This window comes from Pelophylax lessonae (assembly GCF_965119305.1).
Source record: "Pelophylax lessonae genome assembly, chromosome: 7".
NCBI lineage: Eukaryota > Metazoa > Chordata > Amphibia > Anura > Ranidae > Pelophylax > Pelophylax lessonae.
Window position 1 is genome coordinate 43,755,768 of NC_138774.1, and position 23,149 is coordinate 43,778,916.

Genomic DNA, 23,149 nt, shown 5'->3' on the forward strand with positions numbered 1-23,149 from the left:
TGTTTTTAAAATAGCACATATACTGTAGTTAATTGGTTCCTCCCATTCCCGGCCCCATCTGCTCATATATATGTACCATAGATCTTCAGCGGGTGGAGGACTGATGAAGGAGCTGCGCATGCTCCGAAACATGTAACCTGCCATCCACCCGCACAATCAGATGCCAGCTGCCTGCCTCTCTGCGTGGTTGTTGGAATTTTTGCACCCCGCGCAGTACACGCCCACACAGGAAGCAGCGTCCTGTACATCCACTCATCTGAGCATCGGCTCACCCGATTCCAGACGGTTTCACGGATCTATTCCAGTTCCCCTTCTACCTGTTTTGGCTTACTTTCTGTAAGTGTTCTTAACCCTTTTTACTTCATTAAAATGTAACTGCACTTAGAGGCGCCTTGTTTTCCTTCACCTAAAAATATGCACTGTCATTTTACTAATGACACTGGCAGGGAAGGGGTTAACATCAGGGGTGATCAGAGGGTTAAGTTTGTCCCTAGTGGGTGCTTGCTAACTATGTGGGCATTGTTCTGACAGGGGAGAAGATGGAGATCTTGTGTTCCTGCTTCCCCCAGTCAGAGCAACCCTTTGATCGCCCCTGATGTTAACCCCTTCCCTGCCAGTGTCATTAGTGCAGTGACAGTGCATATTTTTAGCACTGTACTGGTCCCCACAAAAGTGTCAGTTAGGTGTCCGATTTGTCTGCCACAATGTTGCAGTCCTGCTACAAATCGCTGATCGCCGCCATTACTAGTAAAAAAATAAATAAATAAATAAAAATTACATAAAAATATCCCATCATTTGTAGATGCTATAACATTTGTGCAAACCAATCAATATACACTTATTGGGATTTTTCTTACCAAAAATACTAGTTGAATAAATATTGGCCAAAATTGATGGAGAAAAGTGATTTTTTAAATTTTTTTTCATTGGATATATTTTATAGCAGAAAGTAAAAAATATATATTTTTTTTCAAAAGTGTCGCTCTATTTTTGTTTATAGCGCAAAAAATAAAAACCGCAGAGGTGATCAAATACCACTAAAAGAAAGCTCTATTTGTAGGAAAAATAGGACATGAATTTTATATATATCAAATTTTATCTATTATACAGTGCCGCACGACCGCGCAATTGTCAGTTAAAGTAATGCAGTGGGGTATCGCCAAAAAATGGCCCTGTCATTAAGGAGGTAAAACCTTCCGGGCTGAAGTGGTTTAAGACAATGCCCAATTGCTCTCATTGCAATCATTCAGAGGTTGTCAAATTATATATCATTCAATGTAGTCCATTGTATTTGTCAAATGCTGTTCTTTCCTGCATAAATCACTATGTAGCCAGGTAGCCACGGGCCCCCTGTTTTAGGGGTCAAATCGCAGTCACATTGTCTGCTATGGCTGTTGTTACACCTTTGACTTTAACAAGATAATAATGTATTACAGAGAACTTTTCTTTATTCTTAATCCCAACTTAAAGGGAAACTCCACTTTTGTGAGAAAAAATAGCAGCTAAAAAAATAATATAGCATATACAACTTATTGAAAGGTAATAAAGGGATTGTAAATTCTCGATCTTTAAAAAAAAAAAAAAAAACATGTTATACTTACCTCCTCTGTGCAGTTGGATTTGCACAGAGCAGCCCGGATCCTCCTCTTCTCAGGTCCCTCTTTGCAGCTCCTGGCCCCTCCCTTCAGTTGAGTGCCCCCACAGCAAGCAGCTTGCTATGGGGGCACCCAAGCCAAACTGCAGCTCCGTCTCTCTATTCAGATATGGAGCTGCCGTTCGGCCCCGCCACCTCTCTCTCCCAATTGGCTGACTGACTTAGATTGACAACCACGGGAGCCAATGTAGCCGCGGCTGTGTCTCATCCAATCAGGAGGGAGAGTCCCGGATGGCAGAGGGACTCGTGGACATCGCTGGACAGAGATGGGGTTCAGGTAAGTATAAGGGTGCTGGGGGGGGGGGGGGCTGCTACACACAGAAGGTTTTTTATCTTATTGAATAGAATGCATTAAGATAAAAAACCTTCTGACTTTACAATTCCTTTAAAATTACCTTTACTTTTCAATCTGCAGCCACTGTAATTTTCTGTAAAATTCAATGCAATATAGCAGCCTGAACACGTTCCGTACACCCCAAGAAATGACTGACAGTCACTGGCTCCCTGCAAGCTGAAGAGATTGTGTTTAATCACTCAGTTCTTGGTCTAAGGCTGGCCACACATTATACAGTTTTCTTGTACAATTTTCCTTTAGATTTACCAAAATCATATAATATGAGGTCAAACCTAAACACTTTTAATTTGTATGCAATCAGGCAGACCCTTGCACTACATAGTTGAAGGTAAATCTAAAGGAAATGGAACAAGAAAATTGTATAATGTATGGCCAGCTTAGAGATGGCGGGGGACAGCTGCAGCTGGGATCAGTGCTGCAGCCATCTAGTTAAAGCGGAGTTTCTCCCAAAAGTGGAACTTGCGCTTTAAGTAGTCCTAACCCCCTGACATGCCACATTTGGCATGTCATTTTTGGGGGGGGAGCGGACACCTAGTTTTGACAGGTAACCGCTCCCACTTCCACTTGGAGTGCCACGGCACCCTGAGCAGAAGTTCTCCTCTCCCCCTCCCTCCCTGCAATCCCCTGGTAAACGTCAAAGGTCCCAGAAGATTTTCGGGCCAATCAAGATGCGCAGTGCGACTCGCGCATGCGCAGTGCGACCCGGCTGTGAACCCACAAGCTGTCACAGCCAGGTGCCCACACTAGAGATGCTGGCACCACCGAGACAAGAGGTAGAGGCTTCGGGCGGCCGCATCGCTGGATCATGGGACACGTGAGTGCGTGTTTATTAAAAGTCAGCAGCTACACTTTTGGTAGCTGCTGACTTTTAATAAACACAGAAAACGCTGGAACATCGCTTTAAGCATTATTGCTTATTTTTCTATTCCCATACTTCTCTTATAAAGCAATTTTGATATGATGCAGAATGTATATTTGACTTGATGACTGAGCCCAGGACCTGAAGCTCCAAAGCAACTCCAAACCATAACATTTCCCCCACCATGCTTTACAGATGGTATTAGGGTCTTCTGAAATACTGTCCTTGGTTTACGGCAAACATGGCTAATTTTACTATAATCAAACAATTCTTTCATTAAGTAGTCTTCAGCAGATTGTTCTAGAAATCATTCTCTTTGTCTTTATGTTCAATGGAAAACTGGTCTAAAGGCCCGTACACACGTACCGATCGTCGGCATACAAACGTCGGTGGACGAAGGATCTGCCGATTGTACGCGTGTTAGTATGGTGCCTCCGACAGATGTCTGCGCACAATCCACGGACAAAAGTCTTTCGTGCAAACATGAAAATATTTGTATGCCGACACCAGAACGGACGATTGTTCGCCTGTCAGTACACAATTCGGCCGACAGACCGCAGATTTGCAAGACTGGGCATGCTCAGAAAATAGAAAACACAGGGAAAGTTAACCATTACATGACATCACTTCTGCAGTCGGCGGACAAAATTCTTGTGCTGTCCTTGTGCTGTCTTTGCACTTTTCAGCAGACACCGACATCCCGGGGAGAAAAGAGGAACATTTGTAAGCCGACCATCGGTACGTGTGTACGGGGCTTAACTCCAATTTTCTCAATGCACCTCACAAGCAGGCTGATATGGTGCAATCTCTTTCTGATTGTAGATGCATGCACTTTGACCCCAACTATTGTAAATGTTCCCTGAATACTGTGATAAAATGTTGGGGTTCATGGGAAATTAATTTAGTATCAAACGTTTAGCTCTTGGGCTGAATTCGCTGAGCCCGCCAATCCTGGACAAATTAGCAGTTGTTTGCAATTTAAGCCATTTGCACATTATTTTCCTTACAGTGGAATGATTGATTTTAAATCATCTTTTTAAAATCCTTGCCAGACTTATAGGCATCCACAATCTTCTGTCTGTTGGCGCTGCAGTCAGTGCAAAACTGCTAGAAAAAAAGCTAGACAGTGGATTGGAGTCAGTGGATTACTGCTGCAGTTGTGCACCACTCACTGCTGCAATCATTTTAAATCACTACTGCAGTCACTGCAGTAGTGCAGTAGTGATTTAAAATTATTGCAGTGAGTGAGTACCACTGCAGCAGTAGTCCACTGACTCCAATCCACTGTCTAGCTTTATTTCTAGCAGTTTTGCACTGACTGCAGTTAGTGATTTAAGATCATTGCAGTGAGTGCACTCATGCAGCAATAGTACACGGACTCCTCCAATCCACTGTCTAGCTGTTTGTTGTTGTCTAGCTTTTTTTTTCTAGCAGTTTAATTTGCACTGACTGCAGTAGTGATTTAAAATCATTGCAGTGAGTGCACTACTGCAGCTTTAGTCCACTGTCTTGCCTAATAAAACAGTGTTTTGAACCACTACTACTACGCTCACTATCATACAAGATGGGGACAAGTTAATCAATGGCAAAACAATTGATTAAATTTATTGTAATAATAATAATTCTAACATTCAATAATTAGTTACAGAATCAACAGATTGACAAAGAATTAGCATCAATACATAACCGGTTTTGTAGCATCACCCGTTGCCTCTACGATTGGGGGACTCCAGCAATCAGCAAGGGGAACACCGGGAAATCGACTCAAGGCCCATCTTGCGTCTTCAGAAAAGTCCAGATTTTCCCCAGAGAATCCCCTTAGTTTATACCATAATTCTGTCAAGTCATGCTTGCCACGCATGCGTGATAAATATTTGCTGTGTAAGCAGCATGCATGGATATGCGCAGTCCATAGATCCGGCGCATAGACGACTCATGCGGACTTGCGCAATAACTTGTTTTTAATGATTGTTCATTTAATACCCACAAGACCGCTCATTTTATTCCCACAAGTCATATCTATGAAAACAACAGGTTCTCAGCCTGAAGCGGCCTTGATTCCCATGAAATAATTTGATAACGGCTGGTTCTCACCAACAGTTGATTCTCACCGTCAGCTCAATTTTACCTGATAAAACACCCCTGGTTCACATGAAAAATGGCATCCATTATTTGGTGAAGATTCAATTACTTTTAACTATTCACTCTCTCAGATACAGCCGTATCACAATCGTATCACATCCACTGACTCCAATCCACTGTCTAGCTGTTTGTCTAGCTTTTTTCTAGCAGTTTTGCACTGACTGCCCTGCAGTAGTGGTTTAAAATTATTGCAGTGAGTGAGTGCACTACTGCAGCAGTTTATGCATCATTCACAATCAGATCATGTGAAACTGATGTCCCTGCAAGTGCGGTTTTCCTATCAGTTTACATGCAGTTAAGGTGTGAAGAATGAGCCCTTAATGTTAAAAATGTTAATAAACAAACAATAACATGTTCAGTAATGCCTCGTACACACGGTCAGATAATCGTACGACATATAGTTCGAGTAAAGTAGCATGCTACAAAATGTCGAATGCAACCATGTGTACTAACCATATGATTTCTGTCGTACGATTGTGTGAAAGCAACCAGAATGCGTAGCCACGTCTTGGAAAGTGATGTCACATACGTCACATGCGCGTGACCCCTGTATCTGACACGCCTCTTCCTCTTCCGTTCTTCCGTCTGTATTTTCGAGGTTATCCGTGATTTTCTTCCCCGCGTTTAATCGTCTTTTCGCCTTTATTCGCACGTTCTCCGAAAACGTAGAAGTATTCGTGACGGAATGCATGACACCGTGCTTCCAATTACCATCTTGGGAGTAGTGGCTATCTTCAATGTAATGAACAGGAAGAAGCAAAAAAGGAAGACATGGTCCAAGCAATGGTTGCGTGACCGCCAGAAGTACTCCCACATGTCTCTGCTAAAACACCTGAATGAGAACAATCCAGACGACTACCGGAATTTTTTAAGGATGAATGATGTCTGTTTCCAAAATTTGCTGCAAGCCGTCACACCATTCATCAGCAAAAAGGACACACTAATGCGGGAATCTATAAGCCCAGAGCAACGGCTAATTGCTACTCTCCGTTACTTGGCAACAGGGAGAAGTCTTCAGGACCTGAAATTTTCCACAGGCATTTCTCCACAATCACTTGGAAAGATAATCCCAGAGACCTGCAAGGCTATCATTATGGCATTACAGCAGGAATATATCAAGGTACAGTCAATCTTTTGTATGCTAATGTGCAGCTATATGTTTATTCATTGTATTGACCCTCTTCTCAAATTAACTTTCAGTTACCCAGCAATCCCCATGAGTGGAATGAGGTCGCCAACAATTTCCAACATCATTGGAATTTCCCAAATTGTGGTGGGGCCATTGATGGCAAACATGTACGTATAGTGCCACCTGCAAATACTGGTTCCTTTTTCTACAATTACAAAGGTTTCTTCAGTATTGTGATGCTTGCTGTAGTTAATGCCAACTACGAGTTCATGTATTTAGATATTGGCAAGAATGGGCGGAACTCAGATGGGAGTATCATCGATCAAACAGAGTTCTACAAGCGTCTCAAGGAAGGGAAACTCAATCTGCCATCCTGCGAGGAAACCTTTGAAGGCATGAACTTCGTATTTGTAGCTGACGACGCGTTTGCGCTTAGTGAACATGTTATGAAACCATTCCCCATGAGAAATTTAACAAGACAACAGAGGATCTTCAACTATAGGTTGTCCCGGGCACGCAGGGTTGTTGAGAACGCATTTGGCATACTTGCAAATCGATTCCGCATTTTTCTGACCTCTATCAATTTAGCGTTGTATAAAATCGACTGCCTTGTTCTATGCTGTTGTGTTCTGCACAACTATCTAAGAAGAAATGCCCATGGCTACATGACACTTGTGCCTTCTGAAAGAGAGCCTGATGATCCTTCATCAATGCCAGGGAGTACCATTCGTGGAGACAGCCATGAGCATATTGATTTACTAACTCCCCTAAACAGTGGATATCCTAGACTTCCCTCACAAAATGCACGGCAGTGTCGACTGGATTACATGGAGTATTTCGTTGGTAGGGGCTCAGTTTCCTGGCAGGATGACAAATAAAAGACCACTGGACAACATAAAGCTAATATTATACATATGCAATATGGCAGGCTCCTTTTTCTGTTCTGCATAAAAAATTGATTGTTGTTATTTTTAACATAACTTCTTGGTTTATGTAGTTGTTATATGTAATTAAAGTTACATGTCTATAATAGTTTGGGTTTGCAAATTTGCAGAATAAATATGTCCACTGTATCTAATAAGTTTTTTCTTTGTTTTCATTATAAACAGTGTACTTTTTTACTGTACTGCAGCATTAAGATAATGTTCACAAATAGCTTATATTATAAGGTTCTATAACATGTCTTCATCAAATTCGCAAAAGAAGCACTTTAAACAAGTGATCAATGATTATATTCAAGAAAATAAAGAAGCAAAGATTTGAAAAAATATAAAAGTTTTATTTTAAGCTAACATGCTTTCCAATATAAAAAAGAAGAATCAGCAGCTATGATTTTCCAGGAATCAACCCTATTGGGCCATGATGAACCCTCTTTTGGTACTGCACTGGAATGGTATTGCATGGGTCTTGACACCTTTGCAATACCACTGAAGCACCATGTATCAGTTCACACGGTCACACTGCGATCTAACATTGATTCCCCTAATTTTTTTCAAGATTGCAGTGTGAACAATTGTGCAATGTGCGTGCAGTACAGACAAATACAGACGAATGCAACCCTGAACTTTAGGTTTCCAAAAAATCAACATAAAAAAACAACAAAACAAAACAATTAGCCCCGGTTCACACTTGTGCGTGTGCGGGGTTCGCATGTAATGTCGGAGCGCACTGCTCCGACATTACATGCGATCGGCTGTGCGGTGCGAGTTTAGCCATAGAGTTTGTATGGCTAAATTCTCACCGCAGCCACAGCAAACACACACAGGGACCCTTTTTGGCAGCCGCATCAGGATCAGATCGCACAGCAGTTCACACTTGTGCGATCCGATCCTGTGCGAACTGCACGATCGCACTGCGATATGCGATCAAACTGGGGGTGTCGTTAATATTACATTGACACCCCCAGCGTATCGCATATGGCAGTGTGAACTGCCGGGGGTGCGTGTGTGATGCGGGAACAGGCTGCGAGTTCGCAGCCTTCACGCACTCGCATAAGTGTGAACCGGACCTTATTCGACAAAAAACAAGCAAGGAAAAAGCACATCAAACATGTGGCTGTAATTTGGCAAATATGTCTATGAAGTACTGTAAACGGCTCAGTAGACATGTAGCTGCATCCTTGATCTTCTGGATGTCAGTACATGCTGAAATTAACTCCCTGGATATCTGTCCCACCGTAGTAGCATCCAAAACAGGTTCTGTAATAAAGGAGAGGTCTTGATTACTAATAAGATGTGAATTTGTAAAGACCACAACAACTCATTTCATTTCACTTGTACGTACGTGTGCTAGTCACACTCTGCAGAGTATCCTCTGTGCTCCATGTGGGCATGTCACCTGTCCCCTCCATTATGGTATCCCATACGTGTACCGGAGAAGAAACACTGTATTCCTGCTGCACTGCTTCGACACGTAGGTCATCTGTAAAAATAGCATAGTTTGCTTACAAACATTCTTTCCCTATGTACAAATTTCTCACACTTTATAACACGATTTACGGATGATAGTGATCTTTCAGCATCATGACAGGATGACCTTGTTGTCATTGCAAAAAATGTTTGCAATTGCACCAGCACCAGTGGTGGCTGTCAAAATGTGACTTTGAGGTTACACAACTATGAAAGGTGCCTTCAGTAATCAAGGTACAGTGTGCCCCCATCAATGCAGAGTGACCAGTGAGCAGTGCCCCCATCAATGTAGAGTTAACACGTTGTGCCCCCTTCAATGTAAAGTGACCACGGTGTGCCCCCCACCACCGCCGGACTCGAGTCCACAGTCCCGCACAGTGACAGGAAAGAGGAGGGAGACACTGAGTCTGAGGCAGCAGCTGCTTGAATCACTTACCTCCTCACGATAACTGGACCGACTATGCTGCTCTCTCCTGCTGATGGCGGGACTAGGATGAGGATCGGTGTGACAATAGCGAATTTTCATTTGCTATTGGCACACAATGGGTGGAGTCGGGATGCACTGCTCTGTGCCCCGGCTCCACCCTTTGCATCGCCCTATTAGAGCCTCTGGCTCTAATCAGATAATGATAAAAAAATCCCATAGAAATCCATACGTCCGGCGCCCCTGCATGTAGATTAGGGGGCCGAACGCATGGATGGGGGGGGGGCGCCCCTGCGCCCTCAACACACCAGCCGGAAATTACCAGCACACATACATACATACAATATATATATATATATATATAAACATACATACATATAAAAATATATATATATACACACACACACACACACACACATAAAAACACATATATATATATATATATATATATATACACACATATAAACACATACACACACATACACACACATACACACATACAGTTATTGTCTGTAAACTTTACTACTATCTCAAGCGTACTGAAATGCATCCCAAAACATGTCCTCTATGGCCAATTGTGCATTCCTCTACCATCAAAATTAACATTTAATGTACATTATACTTAAACACATACCTAATTCAGTATGCTCAGCCAAATCTTCAATGCTGCGTACACCACTATCTTTATCATGGACACTACTTGTTGATGGACCTGCTTTTTCTCCTCCTGAATCGTCACTGTCCAATTCTATTATGCGTCGTCTCTTCCTCTTGGAGCCTAAAAATACATATAATTTGGATTACATGCTATGTTATCATAGAACTTTAAATTTGCTTCACAAACCCACATGACTAACCTGCTGCAGCAACAGAAACTCCAGAATCTGCTGTTTTCTCCTCATTCACGTCCTCAGACTCCGATCCAAAACCCCTCCTCCTTTCATGACTCTTCTGATGGCGCAGCCGTTTCTTCAAGTTCATTTTTTTGACTACAAGAAAATAACATTAAATTAATGACAGCATATATCGAGGCAGGCACATTCACAGTTATATAACTCATTTAACAATGAGCACAACCAAGAAATATCAGTTATATATTATATACACAGTAATGTACAGCATATGATTAGGAGGCTCAAATGAAAAAAACATTGGAAAGCAATAATAAATATCAACAAGCAAATATACTTACTTTTTTTAATTTTTTCCTGGATTTCCATGAGTTGTTTTTGTTCACGACTTTTCAAATCGGACCACCTCTTCCTCAGTTGTTCTTTGGACCGTTCCACACCATGTTTAACTCTGAGGACTTCCACTACTTTGTCCAGGATGCGGTCCTTCCTTGTATTAGGCCTCTCATAATGTGCAAGCCTGCCATCGTAATCATGCTTCTCCAGGATCTTCACCATCTCCAACATTTCATCCTTTGACATGGATGTTGCTTTCATTCTTCTTTCCTGTCTCACAGGTTTTTTGGCCGACATCCTGTTCTCCACTTCAGACATTCGATCGTTTGACTTGTGACGTCTTCGTTATTGCAATAACGGCGCCCCACATGCATGTGCGTGACGTCGGATAGGGGCGGGACACCAGACGCATGCACAGACCGTCAAACACCGAATGTTCGTCTTGTGGTGGCACAATCACGGAAGGATTGTACTTGTGCTGTAGAGAAGACTGAACGAGCATTTTCAGATTCACGACCGAACTGTCATAGCGAACGAAGGTAAACTAAGCATTTGTTGGAAAAATTGTTCTTTTGAAGCATTGAAACATCATTTGCAAGCCCATTGCATTGTTCTGATATTATTCGTCAACTTAATTTGAGGAAGATTCCTAGCATCTAAGTTAATCTTCCTATATCAAGCTGTTCTAAATGACATGTATAGTTTTAAATGAGTGACACATAAAACAAAAGGTGTTGTTGTTATAGCGTGAAAATTGAGTATGCTTGCAAGAGGCCGTATGTACTACTGCTGCCACTTTATTTAATTAAAGATATATTTTCTTGTTATGCTTCTATGCCAGTGTACATGATATGCAACATAGCTAAACCAGCATGTTTATCTTTGTAGGAACCATGGTGGACAAATTCACATCCCCTGAATTCCTTCAGAAATTCATAGAGATGTACAGACAGATGCCCTGTTTGTGGAAAATAAAATCAAAAGACTACTCGGACCGGAATAAGAGGCATGAGGCCCTATCAAAACTGGTAGACCTATGCAAAACCATTCATATGTCAGCGGACATTAATTATGTACGCAATAAAATTGCTAATTTGAGAACCGTATTCAAAAGAGAATTGAACAAAATTGTTGACTCCCAAAAATCTGGAGCAGGAGCGGAGGACATATACATTCCCAGACTATGGTATTTTGACAGTCTGCGGTTCCTTACTGAACAGGTGGATGCAAGATCGTCCATATGTACACTATCTACACCATCTACATCTGCAGCGTTGGACACCTTTATGTCTGCAGAAAACCTGTCTGAGGACACCGAGGAAATACCACAGACACAGGTATTAACGTTCTTATTCCCATAACTAATCCATACATTCTGTGTTTTCAGGTACAATTGATGTTTGGGGGTTGGATGTTAATGTGAAATGCAATCTGTGATACAAAATATAAGCTTAATTGTCACTTTTTTTAGACAAACACACAAGAGGAAACATCAGAGGACATAAATGTTCTCACTGAAATAACACAGGAGAGCACTACATCAACTCCAGTGAATAGGCCTCAAAAGAGGAGGAGATTTGAAGATGCCACTACATCATTTTTAAGCAAAGCAACCGCTGCTCTTAAGAAACATGATGAAGCAGATGCTTTTGGCATCCTTGTGACAAGCAAGCTCCGTAAAATGTCTGAGGAGCAACGTCAGTTTGCGGAAACTTTGATGCTGGAGACGATGAATAAAGGTGTGCGAGGGGAATTGACCAGACATACTCGCATGACAGAACACATAGAGAGTAGATTGACATCCCAGCAATTTGTCCAATCTAACCAACATACATCACCAGGATCACAGCATCATGGTGGCCAATGGCACCACATGCAACAGGAACGACCACATACTCCATGGCCGCAGGATTTTAATTACACTCAATTATAGTTTTTTTTTTAGATTTAAAAAAAAGTTTACTTGTTTTTGGACATTCAAACACACATATGTGGCACTTGTTTTGTTGATCTTGCAACTATTGATATGGTTGTTGCTTGTGATTGTTGAGGTTATCTGTTGATTAATAAAGTTTACCATGCTTCCATCACTGGCCTTGTATGTTGTCATTATTATATTAGATATGTATGATTGTATAATTGTACACACAATTTGCTCTTTATTTAAAGACCAACAGTGTATTGCAAATTGTATCCAAAATGAAAAGAAAATCAGTTCTTTATCTTTAACATTTATGCCAGTCTTTGCTAAAATTAGGTAACAAATATAATAACCAGGCTTGATCATTATAGCTGGATTTTACTATTCTACTGACCGAATGTTCGGAAAAACATTGGGAATATGCTGCAATATTATTGTCGGGTCGTAAAACCATTGTTTACATTCTCCAGATTCCCCTTCCGGGTTATTTCGCTATTTCCGATCATGCGCGGTGTTTGTCGAATGATTTTTAGCGGACGCATAGTGTACTAATTACACGATTGTCGTTCGCGGGGCTATCGTACGACAGAAGTTTTCCTGTTTGTCCCTTCGGATTTTGTTGGATGTACTGTTGTGATCGGCTGTCGAAAGCAGTGTACTAACGATCAGATTATCGTGCAACCAGGTCGAAAGCGAGTTTTTTCGTACGATTATCTGACCGTGTGTACGAGGCATAAGGGTCCATTCAGACTAGCGCGACTTGTCAGGCGACTTGGTCGCCTGACAAGTCGCGGTCGGTCGCCTGCCATTGATTAGCACAGGACCGGTTCTAATAGGAGTGACACAAGTCGCTCCGACTTAGAAAAAGGGTCCTGTACTACTTTGGGGCGACCTGGAGGCGACTTGCATTGACTTCAATTATATGATCACAGGTCGCCCCAGCAAGTCCCGTCGCCCCTGTCTGAATGGGCTCTAACAGATTTGTGTTGAAAATTGTGTTTATTTTTCAAAACTTTAAATGTTCAAAATATTGGCCCATATCAGCCGATACCGATATGCAATGGCCAAAATATCGGTATCGGCATCGGCAATGAAAAAACGATATTGGTCGATCACTAGTGGTAATTGTAGGGGTGTACTTTTACAATATGACAATTATTCATTTTTGTTCATTTAGATCATGAAAATGAATAGACCATGTCAATTCTGTGTGTCATTTGTTCAGGTCTATCACCTTTATCTGTAAGCATTGTTTGAATAAAGATCCAGTGTTTGCCTGTTCAAATATGTTGAAAATGTCATCAACCTCCATGGAGGAACTTATTTTGCCACATGACTGTAAAAAACAGACAATCATTTATCAAATAAATGTCATTAAGTTAGGGTTAATACTATTAAAATGCCAACTTTTTCTGTAAGTATCAAAAAGCTGGACTCCCCTTTGCTGCTGGTAAGCTGGATCACACGCTGGCTTCTAATGTATTTTGGGGATTGCAGCAGTCTTCACTAGAACTTCCAGTGTCACACAACTGTCCCAATAATTACATAGTCAAATCACTGTGTTACAGACATTTACTGAGGGGTCCAGCTCATAGTGGCATCTCTAGTATGCCTTTAGGGATGGTACAAATGTACAAATTCACTGCGAGAAAATCAGATAATTGACTTATATAAGCAATGTAAGAGGCCACCCCAGGATTCAGCCTCTGGTGTACACTTGTTCCACCAATTAAAAAAAATATTGGCCCATTTAGTAAATCAACCAAATTATTTATTTTGACAATGCTGGGAAAATAAAATAATACAAACTGACATAAAAATAATATTTTAGGGAGGTGCTCACCTAATTGGATCATCAGAGGTTCTGTGAGGCTGTCGTGTTCCACTCTACAATATAGATCTGGCCCTTCTTCCTCATCTGAAACCACCAGTGTCACTATCTGGTAAGTGTCATCTCCATTGGGAAGGGTTCCTGTAGTTATGGTGCCATCCATTCTGTGCTTTCTGTTTCTCCACAAGCTCACATTGATGGATTCTGGATAGAAACCAGTCACCATACATACCAGCTCATCTACCGAGTCTCTATAATGGCGGAAAAAGGAGACCTCGGGCTGGACTGAGAGAGAGTAATGAATATAATATTTTTAAAGTTGGTCCAAAACTTTGTTTTTAATAATCTTTATTTTCATTTTTCACAGAAGGACATGAAGAAAATGAAAGTATGCATATTCATACTACATAAACATATCAAAATGTACTATACATGTAAAAATAGGCTTATCAAGAAATCTGACAGCTAGAGACAATGTCACTGATTTAGTAGTAGGTTGTCAATACAGTTTGCATTCCTTTCTGAGTCAAAAAAATAAAACAGGAGAAATGGGAAGCTGACCTGAATGAATCCTTAGAGTTGGAGGACTGGCATAAATTAGCGCATAACACCTCCAGGGCCCTGATCAATACATCTATCATCGAGTCAAATTAGAAGGTTCTTCTACGGAGGTACATGGTCCCAGCCAGACTGACCTCCTATGTCTCAGGGGCCTCTCCACTTTGCTTCCGGGGATGTAGTCAGAAAGGAACAGCATTCAACATTTGGTGGCAATGCCCCAAGGTGAGAAGGTACTGGATTAGGGTGTACAATTTTGTCTATTCCTTGACCCAGGTAAACCTACAAAAATCCCCAAAACCGGCGTTGCTGGGAGGCGTGGTGGAGGGCGCCCGGAGACATCCCAAGCTGCTAATCAGATTTATATTTGTGGCAGCAAGAATAGTGATTGCAAGGTTCTGGAAATCGGCTGTCATACCCTTTGAATTGGTTAAGGCAAAATTATCTTGGATAATGATCAATGAACGCCTTTTGGCCATACTCAATGACAAAGTGAGGCTTTTTTAAAAGGTTTGGAGCCCGTGGATTGCATATCTGGAAGGGGACCCCTGAGCTGGACTGTTGTAGGCCACATAGGTTGGCCTACTTTAAGCACGCTGGTAATGTGAGGTAACTTGCATTGTATACTCTAATTAAATCTGACCTGAAGTATTTTTACTTACTCTACAATATCATATTTACTCACGCTATTTCTTATAGTTTCTTCTTCTTCTCCTTCTCTCTTACTTTCTTTAGGTTGGTCTTTCCCAACACAATTTCTTTGGTATTCCCTTTATGCTTTAAGTATTTAAAAAAATGAAAAATGTTTTAAGGTTGACAGTGTGGGGAAGGTAGGGAAATTGACCATGAAGTCTACTAATGCTTACCCCCGTCAAGGTCAACCCATGTATGTTCCTTCAGAGCTACTGACGGTGTTTTGTTGTATGATTACCTATGTTCATTTGTTTTCCGATATTGAATACTCAATAAAAACATTGAAAGAGGAAAAAATAAAACAGAAAACGATTTGATTTTCCAGTTCTTCATATAAACCAGAAGTCAATGATAAAGTGAACACTACCAGCCAACCCAACTAGGCAGCCAGAAGTCAAAGAGATGAAAACAGAAGAGGAATGTGAAATGCAGGGGGGGGGGGGGGGGTGAGGCAAGGGATGAAGGGATGGAGAGAAGAAAAGTGGAGGAATAGGACTAACTGAGGGTAGGCAACATGGGGGATGTTACTATGTCGGAGTGTTAAAGGGGTCCGGAAGTGTTAAATCCTCTGCCAGGTTTTCAAACAAAACATAAATCCTATGTTCCATTAAAAGACCTGAAAATAGGATTGATTATTAGCCGACCCCCACCCCCTCCTGGCAGTAAAAAATTAGCATCTGCCGAGGGCACATATTGCTTATGTAAGCCAATCAATTAAATGAACAAGTTAGGTTGGCCCTTGCACCACGTTTTTCCTGGTAAATCTAAAAGGGATTCTAATGCAGGGGACACACTTAAAACCCAACTTGGGGCTCAGCCCTCCAATGCTGTCCCCTTCATCTGAGGCCCCCTCAGTGTATATTATGCTTTTTGTAATACAGTCTCTCTTAATCAAAGGTTTTCAGGCCAAGCACATGATGCGCTGGGTCTTTTTTATTTTTATTTGCCTTCTCTTAAGTCCTGGGCAGTTTTATGCTGATGCAGACAGTGGCACTGACATGATGGCATCAACACTGCTCTTTGCTTCAATGCACTTTGAATGAAGGGGGTTTTGGTTTTGCACCTGTAGGGTGGAGCCATGTAATTTAGCTTGGAAGACTGTAGGCCTCTGGTGGTGGAATAGAGGTACTTGAGTTGCAACTTTGGATTAAGGTGAGTACTGCATCCCGAGCTGCTGTTCATATTTCTTTCATCCTGCCCAGAGGCCCCTAGCTTTCTATCTTCTTTCAGCATGCTCTCTGTGAACACATGAGCATACAGCAGAGCCTGAAGGTTTTGCCATGGCCTTCACAATCTCCTGACCTCAACATAATTGAAAATCTAGGGATAGACCTTAAAAGAGCAGTGCGTGACAGGCAGCCCAGAAATCTCAAAGAACTGGAAGACTTGTGTAAGGAAGAATGGGCAAAGATACCTCAAACAAGAATTGAAAGACTCTTGGCTGGCTACAAAAAGCGTTTACAAGCTGTGATACTTGCCAAAGGGGGCAGTACAAGATATTAACTCTGAAGGGTGCCCAAACTTTTGCAGACGTCATTTTTTTGTTTTCTGTTATTTTGAAAGTGTAAATGATGGAAATAAAATCTAACTTTTGTTGACATATTATAAGAATGTCTAATCTGTAATTTGATGCCTTTTGGAGATTTTTCCATCTTTCCTTGGCTTCTTTATGCACATTAATACAAATTTTTACCTGGGGTGCCCAAACTTTCGATCCCCACTGTATATATATACTGTATATATATATATATATATATATATATATATATAAATGGTTTTCAATTTTTTTTTTTAAATAATTATCTGGAAAGTGTGGCGTGCATTTGTGTTCATCCCCTTTTACTCTGATACCGCTAATCTCAGTGTAAATACAGCTGTTCTGTGAAGCCCTTAGAGGTTTGTTGGAGAACCTTAGTGAACAAACAGCATCATGATGGCCAGGGAACAAACCAGACAGGTCAGGGAAAAAGCTGTGGAGAAGTTTAAAGCAGGATTAGGTTATAAAAAATTTCCAAAGCTTTAAACATCTCATGGAGCACTGTACAGTCCATCATCCGAAAATGGAAAGAGTATGGCACAACTGCAAACCTACCAAGACATAGCCGTCTACCTAAAATAATTGGCTGGGCAAGGACAGCATTATTCAGAGAAGCAGCCAAGAGGCCCATGGTAACTCTGGAGGAGCTGCAGAGATCCACAGCTCAGGTGGGAGAATCTGTCCACAGGACAATTATTAGTCGTGCACTCAACAATGGCCGTTATGGAAGAGTGGCAAGAAGAAAGCCATTGTTGAAGGAAAGCCATAAGAGTCCTGTTTGCAGTTTGCGAGAAGCCATGTGGGGGACACAGCAAACATGTGGAAGAAGGTGCTCTGGTCAGATAAGACCAAAATTTAACTTGTTGGCTTAAAAGCAAAACGCTATGTGTGGCAGAAAACTAACACTGCACATCACCCTAAACAAAACACCATCCCCACCGTGAAACATGGTGGTGGCAGCATCATGTTATGGGGGATGCTTTTTCATCAGCAGGGTCAGGGAAGCTGGTCAGAGTTGATGGGAAGATGGATGGAGCCAAATACAGGTCAATCTTACAAGAAAACCTGTTAGAGTCTGCAAAAGACTTGAGACTGGGGTGAAGGTTCACCTTCCAGAAGGACAACAACCCTAAACATACAGCCAGAGCTACAATGGAATGGCTTAGATCAAATCATATTCATGTGTTAGAATGGCCCAGTCAAAGTCCAGACCTAAATCCAATTGGGAATCTGTTGCAAGACAAAATTGCTGTTCAGGACGCTCTTCATCCAATCTGACAGAGCTTGAGCTATTTTGCAAAGAAGAATGGGTAAAAAAGTTCCTCTCTAGATGTGCAAAGCTGGTAGAGACATCCCCAAAAAGACTTGCAGCTGTAATTGCAGTGAAAGGTGGTTCTACAAAGTATTGACTTGGGGGGTGAATACAAATGCACGCCACACTTTTCACATATTTATTTGTAAAACATTTTGAAAACCATTTATCTTTTTCCTTTCACTTCACATATATGTGTCACTTTGTGTTAGTCTATCACATAAAATTCCAATAAAATACATTTACGTTTTTGGTTGTAACTTGACAAAATGTGGAACATTATAGTATATTATAGTATAAATACTTTTTCAAGGCACTGTTCATACTGTATATCCACACATACAGTGTATGCACACACACCACACACATCAATCTATTCAGAATTGCATTCTTCTTATCACTTACCTTTCCTTTTCAGAATTGCTTTCCCTGACCACAGCAGGGAGCTGGCCAGGGGTTTGCACACGACATTTAGGAAAAATTGGATGCTCTTGCTGGAATCGTGATCTTCATTTAGGGCATACTCTAACTGGGTGGCATTAGGATGTTCAGCCACCCAAATACCCAGACTGACATCTAGATACACCATATTATAACCATTAAAAGCCAGCTTGTAAAACGTGCCCCGTGACTCTCCAGAGTTTGCGGGACATCCAGTGAGACACTGCACGATGAACGGACCTGAGGGGAAATGCTGTCATTATTGGATGCTAAAAACACACAACAATGCCTTACATTTCTACTTTATATAGCAAAGATTTTTATACTGATATTGTCTCTTGTGGGAATTAAACATATAACCCTCAACACAGCAATCTCATAGTGCTAGGCATTTAAAACCAATTTCTGCCCAGGGATTCGCCCCAACAACTTTACCCCCCTCAGCTAAATACTTACCTAAATCCCTGGTCATGTAATGTGTCGGATCTCAAGCCTTCTCTTTTCTGAACTGCAGAGTAAGAGGATCGTTCATTGGGTTCCCATGTCACTGTCTAGTGGCATGGACAATTCAAATTGGCTGTCAGTGAGTGGAAACCACAAAGGTCCTGAAGACCCCAGTGGTGATGTATTGATGTCTCAATGAAATACGGCAACAAAACAGTTTGGCTTTAGGCCTGAACTGCAGCAGTGTATCACCAGGCTTCATTGCCCAAATGAGGCACTGAAGCCAAAAAAAGCAGCTGTAAAAACATCCAGTGTGCATGTGTAACGCTCCTGCGTTTTTATATGGTGTGGATTTTCAGCTGCAGAAATAGTTCCACATCAGTAGTCATGTAAGAGATATGCTGAGATACCATTCCCAACCTCAATGACTCATCATGTGTGGAAGGTCTTATTTCAGCCAGTAAATACACACAATTAGCAAGCTGGTTCTTAGAGTGACTTTATGCATGTGGTAACACAATGATGAAGGTTGAGGGATAGGTTGAGTGGAGGTGGTAGGTGATAGACACTTGAAGGTGAGACAGTAGCAGATGGATGCAGGAAGGTTTAGCAATGTTGTATGATAGCAGATGATAGAATAGCAGGTGGACATACAAAAGAGATCAACCCAGTGCAGAAAAGTAGCAGTAGTCTCAAGAGCTAGCAATCTAGTTTATGCAGATGTGATAAACAGTCTCTACTATGCAGAGCTAGATAGTGTAAACTTAGTATAAGTTTATAGAGAATTCCCCTGCGGGGTACTTAGCACTATTAGCGATACAGCCGAAGGGTGGTTCAGGAGAGGCGGATGATCCAGTAGCGGGATACAGGGATCAGCGCAGCGAGGTTCCGTCAGCGAAGTAAGCTTGCAAGCATGGAAGCTTCAAGCAAGGTTAGCATCCAGATAAGGGTGTTTGAACGAACACATGTGAGTGAGAACCGACGCCTTAAATAGCCATCTAGTCCGGCGCTGAGTGATGACAGCTCCAGTCTTAAAGGTGTATGCGCACCTTTCCAAAAGTAAATGGTAGGGCGCATATTCTTGTGGAAAGTGTAATTTAGGGTACCAAAGGTACCGGAACATTACAATACCCCCCCCCCCCCCCTTAAGGCCTGCTCCTGAAGGCCTCTGGAGCTGGTTTGTCTGGGTATCTCGCATGAAAATTGCGGATTAATCTAGGGGCATGTATGTCAGAGGTGTTTAGCCAGGTGTCGTCTTGGGGCCCATAGTTCTTCCATCTAACCAAGTACTGAAGTCTTCTTCTGTAGATACGAGAATCCAGAATCTCTTTTATCTCGTATTCTTCTCCACCTTCAACTTGTACAGGAGGGGGAGGTGGAATATTAGGCCTTATTCCTTGGTCCGGAACATGGGGTTTTAGTAGCGACACATGGAAAATGGGATGGATTTTTAGGTCCATTGCAATGTAAGCTGCACTGCAGCTTTTCCGATAAGTTTCTTGATTGGGAAAGGTCCCAAGAACAGAGGTCCAAGCTTTTTGCTAGGGATCTTCAGTCTCAAGTTTTTTGTTGAGAGCCAAACGAGGTCCCCGATAGTATACTGTGGAGAAGGTCTTCTACGAAGATCATAGTACTTCTTTTGTTGACTGTGAGCGTGTGCAATGGTAGTATTTAGTAAACCCAGAGAATCCTTTATTTGGGAAAGATAGTCTGAGGCTACTGGGTTATTTGAAGGAAGGATGCGTGGAGGGAGAATAGAGGGATGGAACCCATAGTTCAAGTAGAACGGACTCTGCTTGGTTGTACTGTGAGTTGCGTTGTTGTAGGCAAATTCTGCCAGGGGGAGAAGATCCAACCAATCATCCTGTTGGTAAGAAGTGTAACAACGTAAATACTGCTCGATGCATTGGTTGACTCTTTCAGTCTGTCCGTTGGTCTGCGGATGGTAAGGAGAAGTGAGCTTCCGCTCAATCCGTAGTATGTGACATAGTTCTTGCCAGAATTTAGAAATAAATTGGGATCCACGGTCAGACAAAAGAGTTTTTGGGATACCATGTAATCTGAAGACATGTTTCATCAGGAGTTCTGCCGTTTGTTTGGACGAAGGTAGTCTGCGAATAGCAATGAAATGTGCCATCTTTGTCAGATGGTCCACTGACACCAAGATGGTATTAAATCCTTTGGAAGGAGGCAATTCTATGATGAAGTCCAATGACAGAACCTCCCATGGAGTTTGGGGTATTGGTAGACTGCATAGTAGACCGGATGGTCTCGTAGTGTCAATTTTGGACCTGGCACAGACATTGCATGAAGAGACGAATTTTTGTATAGATGTTTTCATGTCAGGCCACCAGAATTGCCGAGAAATCAAATTGAAAGTCTTTGTCATACCCATATGTCCTGCCATAGGCACATCATGCGATAATTCCAAGATTTTGGTGCGTAGGGTAGGTGGTATGTAAAGTTTGTCGTTGTAGTAGAGGAAGCCTTCTGCATCGGTAGTTAGTTGTGGTGGGGGTGAATCCAACCTTATACCATGCAGAACCTCTTCCTTCAAGGAACGGACAACTGCAATAATGCGTTTGTGAGGTATTATAGGAACGGAAGGAATTTCAAAGTAGTTTTCTTCAGTTAGTCGTGATAGTGCATCTGCCTTTTTGTTCTTATCTGCAGGTGTGTAGGTCACTAGGAAGTTAAACCTTAGAAAGAATAGTGACCATCGTACCTGTCGATGCGAGAGAATTTTGCTAGTCTGAAGATATTGGAGGTTTTTATGGTCCGTGTATATAATTATTGGTAATTGGGTGCCTTCGAGTAAATGTCGCCAATTCTCCAGAGCCAATTTTATAGCAAGCAGTTCCTTCTCACCCACGGGGTAATTTATCTCAGGACTGCTCAGGGATTTAGAAAAAAAGGTGACTGGATGAAGTGGTGAAGTGGGGGTAGGTCGTTGGGATAGTATTGCTCCTACTGCCAGGTTTGACGCATCTACCTCCAGAATGTATTGGAGGGATGGGTCTGGATGGCGTAATATGGGAGCGGAAGTAAACCTTGTCTTTAACAAGTGGAAAGCCTTATTTGCTTCTTCTGACCATTTAAATGGTATTTTTATGCTAGTGAGCTGTGTGAGGGGTCTCACAATAGCAGAAAAGTTTTTTATGAACTTCCTGTAGAAATTTGAAAATCCCAGGAATCGCTGTAGCGCCTTGCGTGTAGTTGGTGTAGGCTAATCCTGAATGCAGGATATTTTACTCATGTCCATCTCGATTCCTGTTTTGGATATGATGTAGCCTAGAAAGAGTACCTCATCTTTATGGAACAAGCATTTCTTCAGCTTCACATAAAGATTATGTGCAAGCAATCTCGATAATACAAGTCTTACATGTCTTATCATGTGTTCAGACAGGGTCCGTGAATATATAAGTATATTGTCCAGATATACCACAACACAGACATCTAGTAAGTCTTTAAAAATATCGTTTATAAATCGTTGGAAAACTGCAGGGGCATTGCATAGGCCGAATGGCATCACAAGATATTCGAACAATCCGTATCTAGTTCTGAACGCAGTCTTCCACTCGTGTCCATCACGGATTCGAATGAGATTGTATGCTCCTTTCAGGTCTAATTTTGAAAAATAGGTAGCTCCACGCACCTGCTCAATGAGCTCAGGGATAAGCGGTAGAGGATAGCGATCTTTTATTGTGATAGCATTCAATTTCCTGTAGTCGATGATAGGTCTGAGACTTGAATCTTTATTGCGAACAAAAAAGAGTCCTGCTGCTGTGGAAGAAGTGGAAGGTCTAATAAAACCTTTTTCCAAGTTCTCATCCAAATAGGTTTTGAGATGGGCAAGTTCATCCTGTGAAAGAGGATAAACATGACCGAACGGCAATTTGCTATTTGGGAGTAGATCAATGCTACAATCATAGTCTCGATGAGGAGGTAATGCTTGAGCATTTTTCTCAAGAAAAACCTCAGAAAGATCCTGATAACATAGTGGTACAATCTCATCTGTCACCACAGACAGAATCTTCCCGGAAAACGGGAGGTTACACGTTTCCTCGCAATAACAAGAAGGGAAGGTCAAGGACCGTTTCTTCCAATCTATGGTTGGTTGGTGTGTGTGCAACCAGGGAAGTCCCAACACAATGGGAAAGTGGGGTGATGGTATTAAATCGAAGGTAGAAGTCTCCCTATGAGACTCGTTAATAGTGACTAGAAGTGCTTGTGTCTGATCGGTGATCGGACCAG

General features: G+C 41.8%; 2 protein-coding genes across 2 annotated transcripts in view; one reads left to right on the forward strand and one right to left on the reverse strand.

Moving 5' to 3' along the window:
- LOC309560446 (antigen-presenting glycoprotein CD1d1-like) overlaps positions 1–23,149 on the reverse strand; it is a gene marked incomplete at both ends in the record, with an annotated part of 59,431 nt that overhangs the window by 15,672 nt on the left and 20,610 nt on the right. Inside the window, 2 exons of the mRNA XM_082264079.1 lie at positions 13,923–14,195; positions 18,416–18,691. Coding sequence (XP_082120205.1) covers positions 13,923–14,195; positions 18,416–18,691 — 549 coding nt within the window. The remainder of the gene's footprint in view (positions 1–13,922; positions 14,196–18,415; positions 18,692–23,149) is intronic.
- LOC309559761 (uncharacterized protein) lies at positions 5,696–7,017 on the forward strand (the record flags this gene model as incomplete). The annotated part of the gene is made up of 2 exons (XM_082263196.1): positions 5,696–6,130; positions 6,211–7,017. The coding sequence occupies 2 exons, from the start codon at positions 5,696–5,698 to the stop codon at positions 7,015–7,017; spliced, it is 1,242 nt and encodes a 413-aa protein (XP_082119322.1).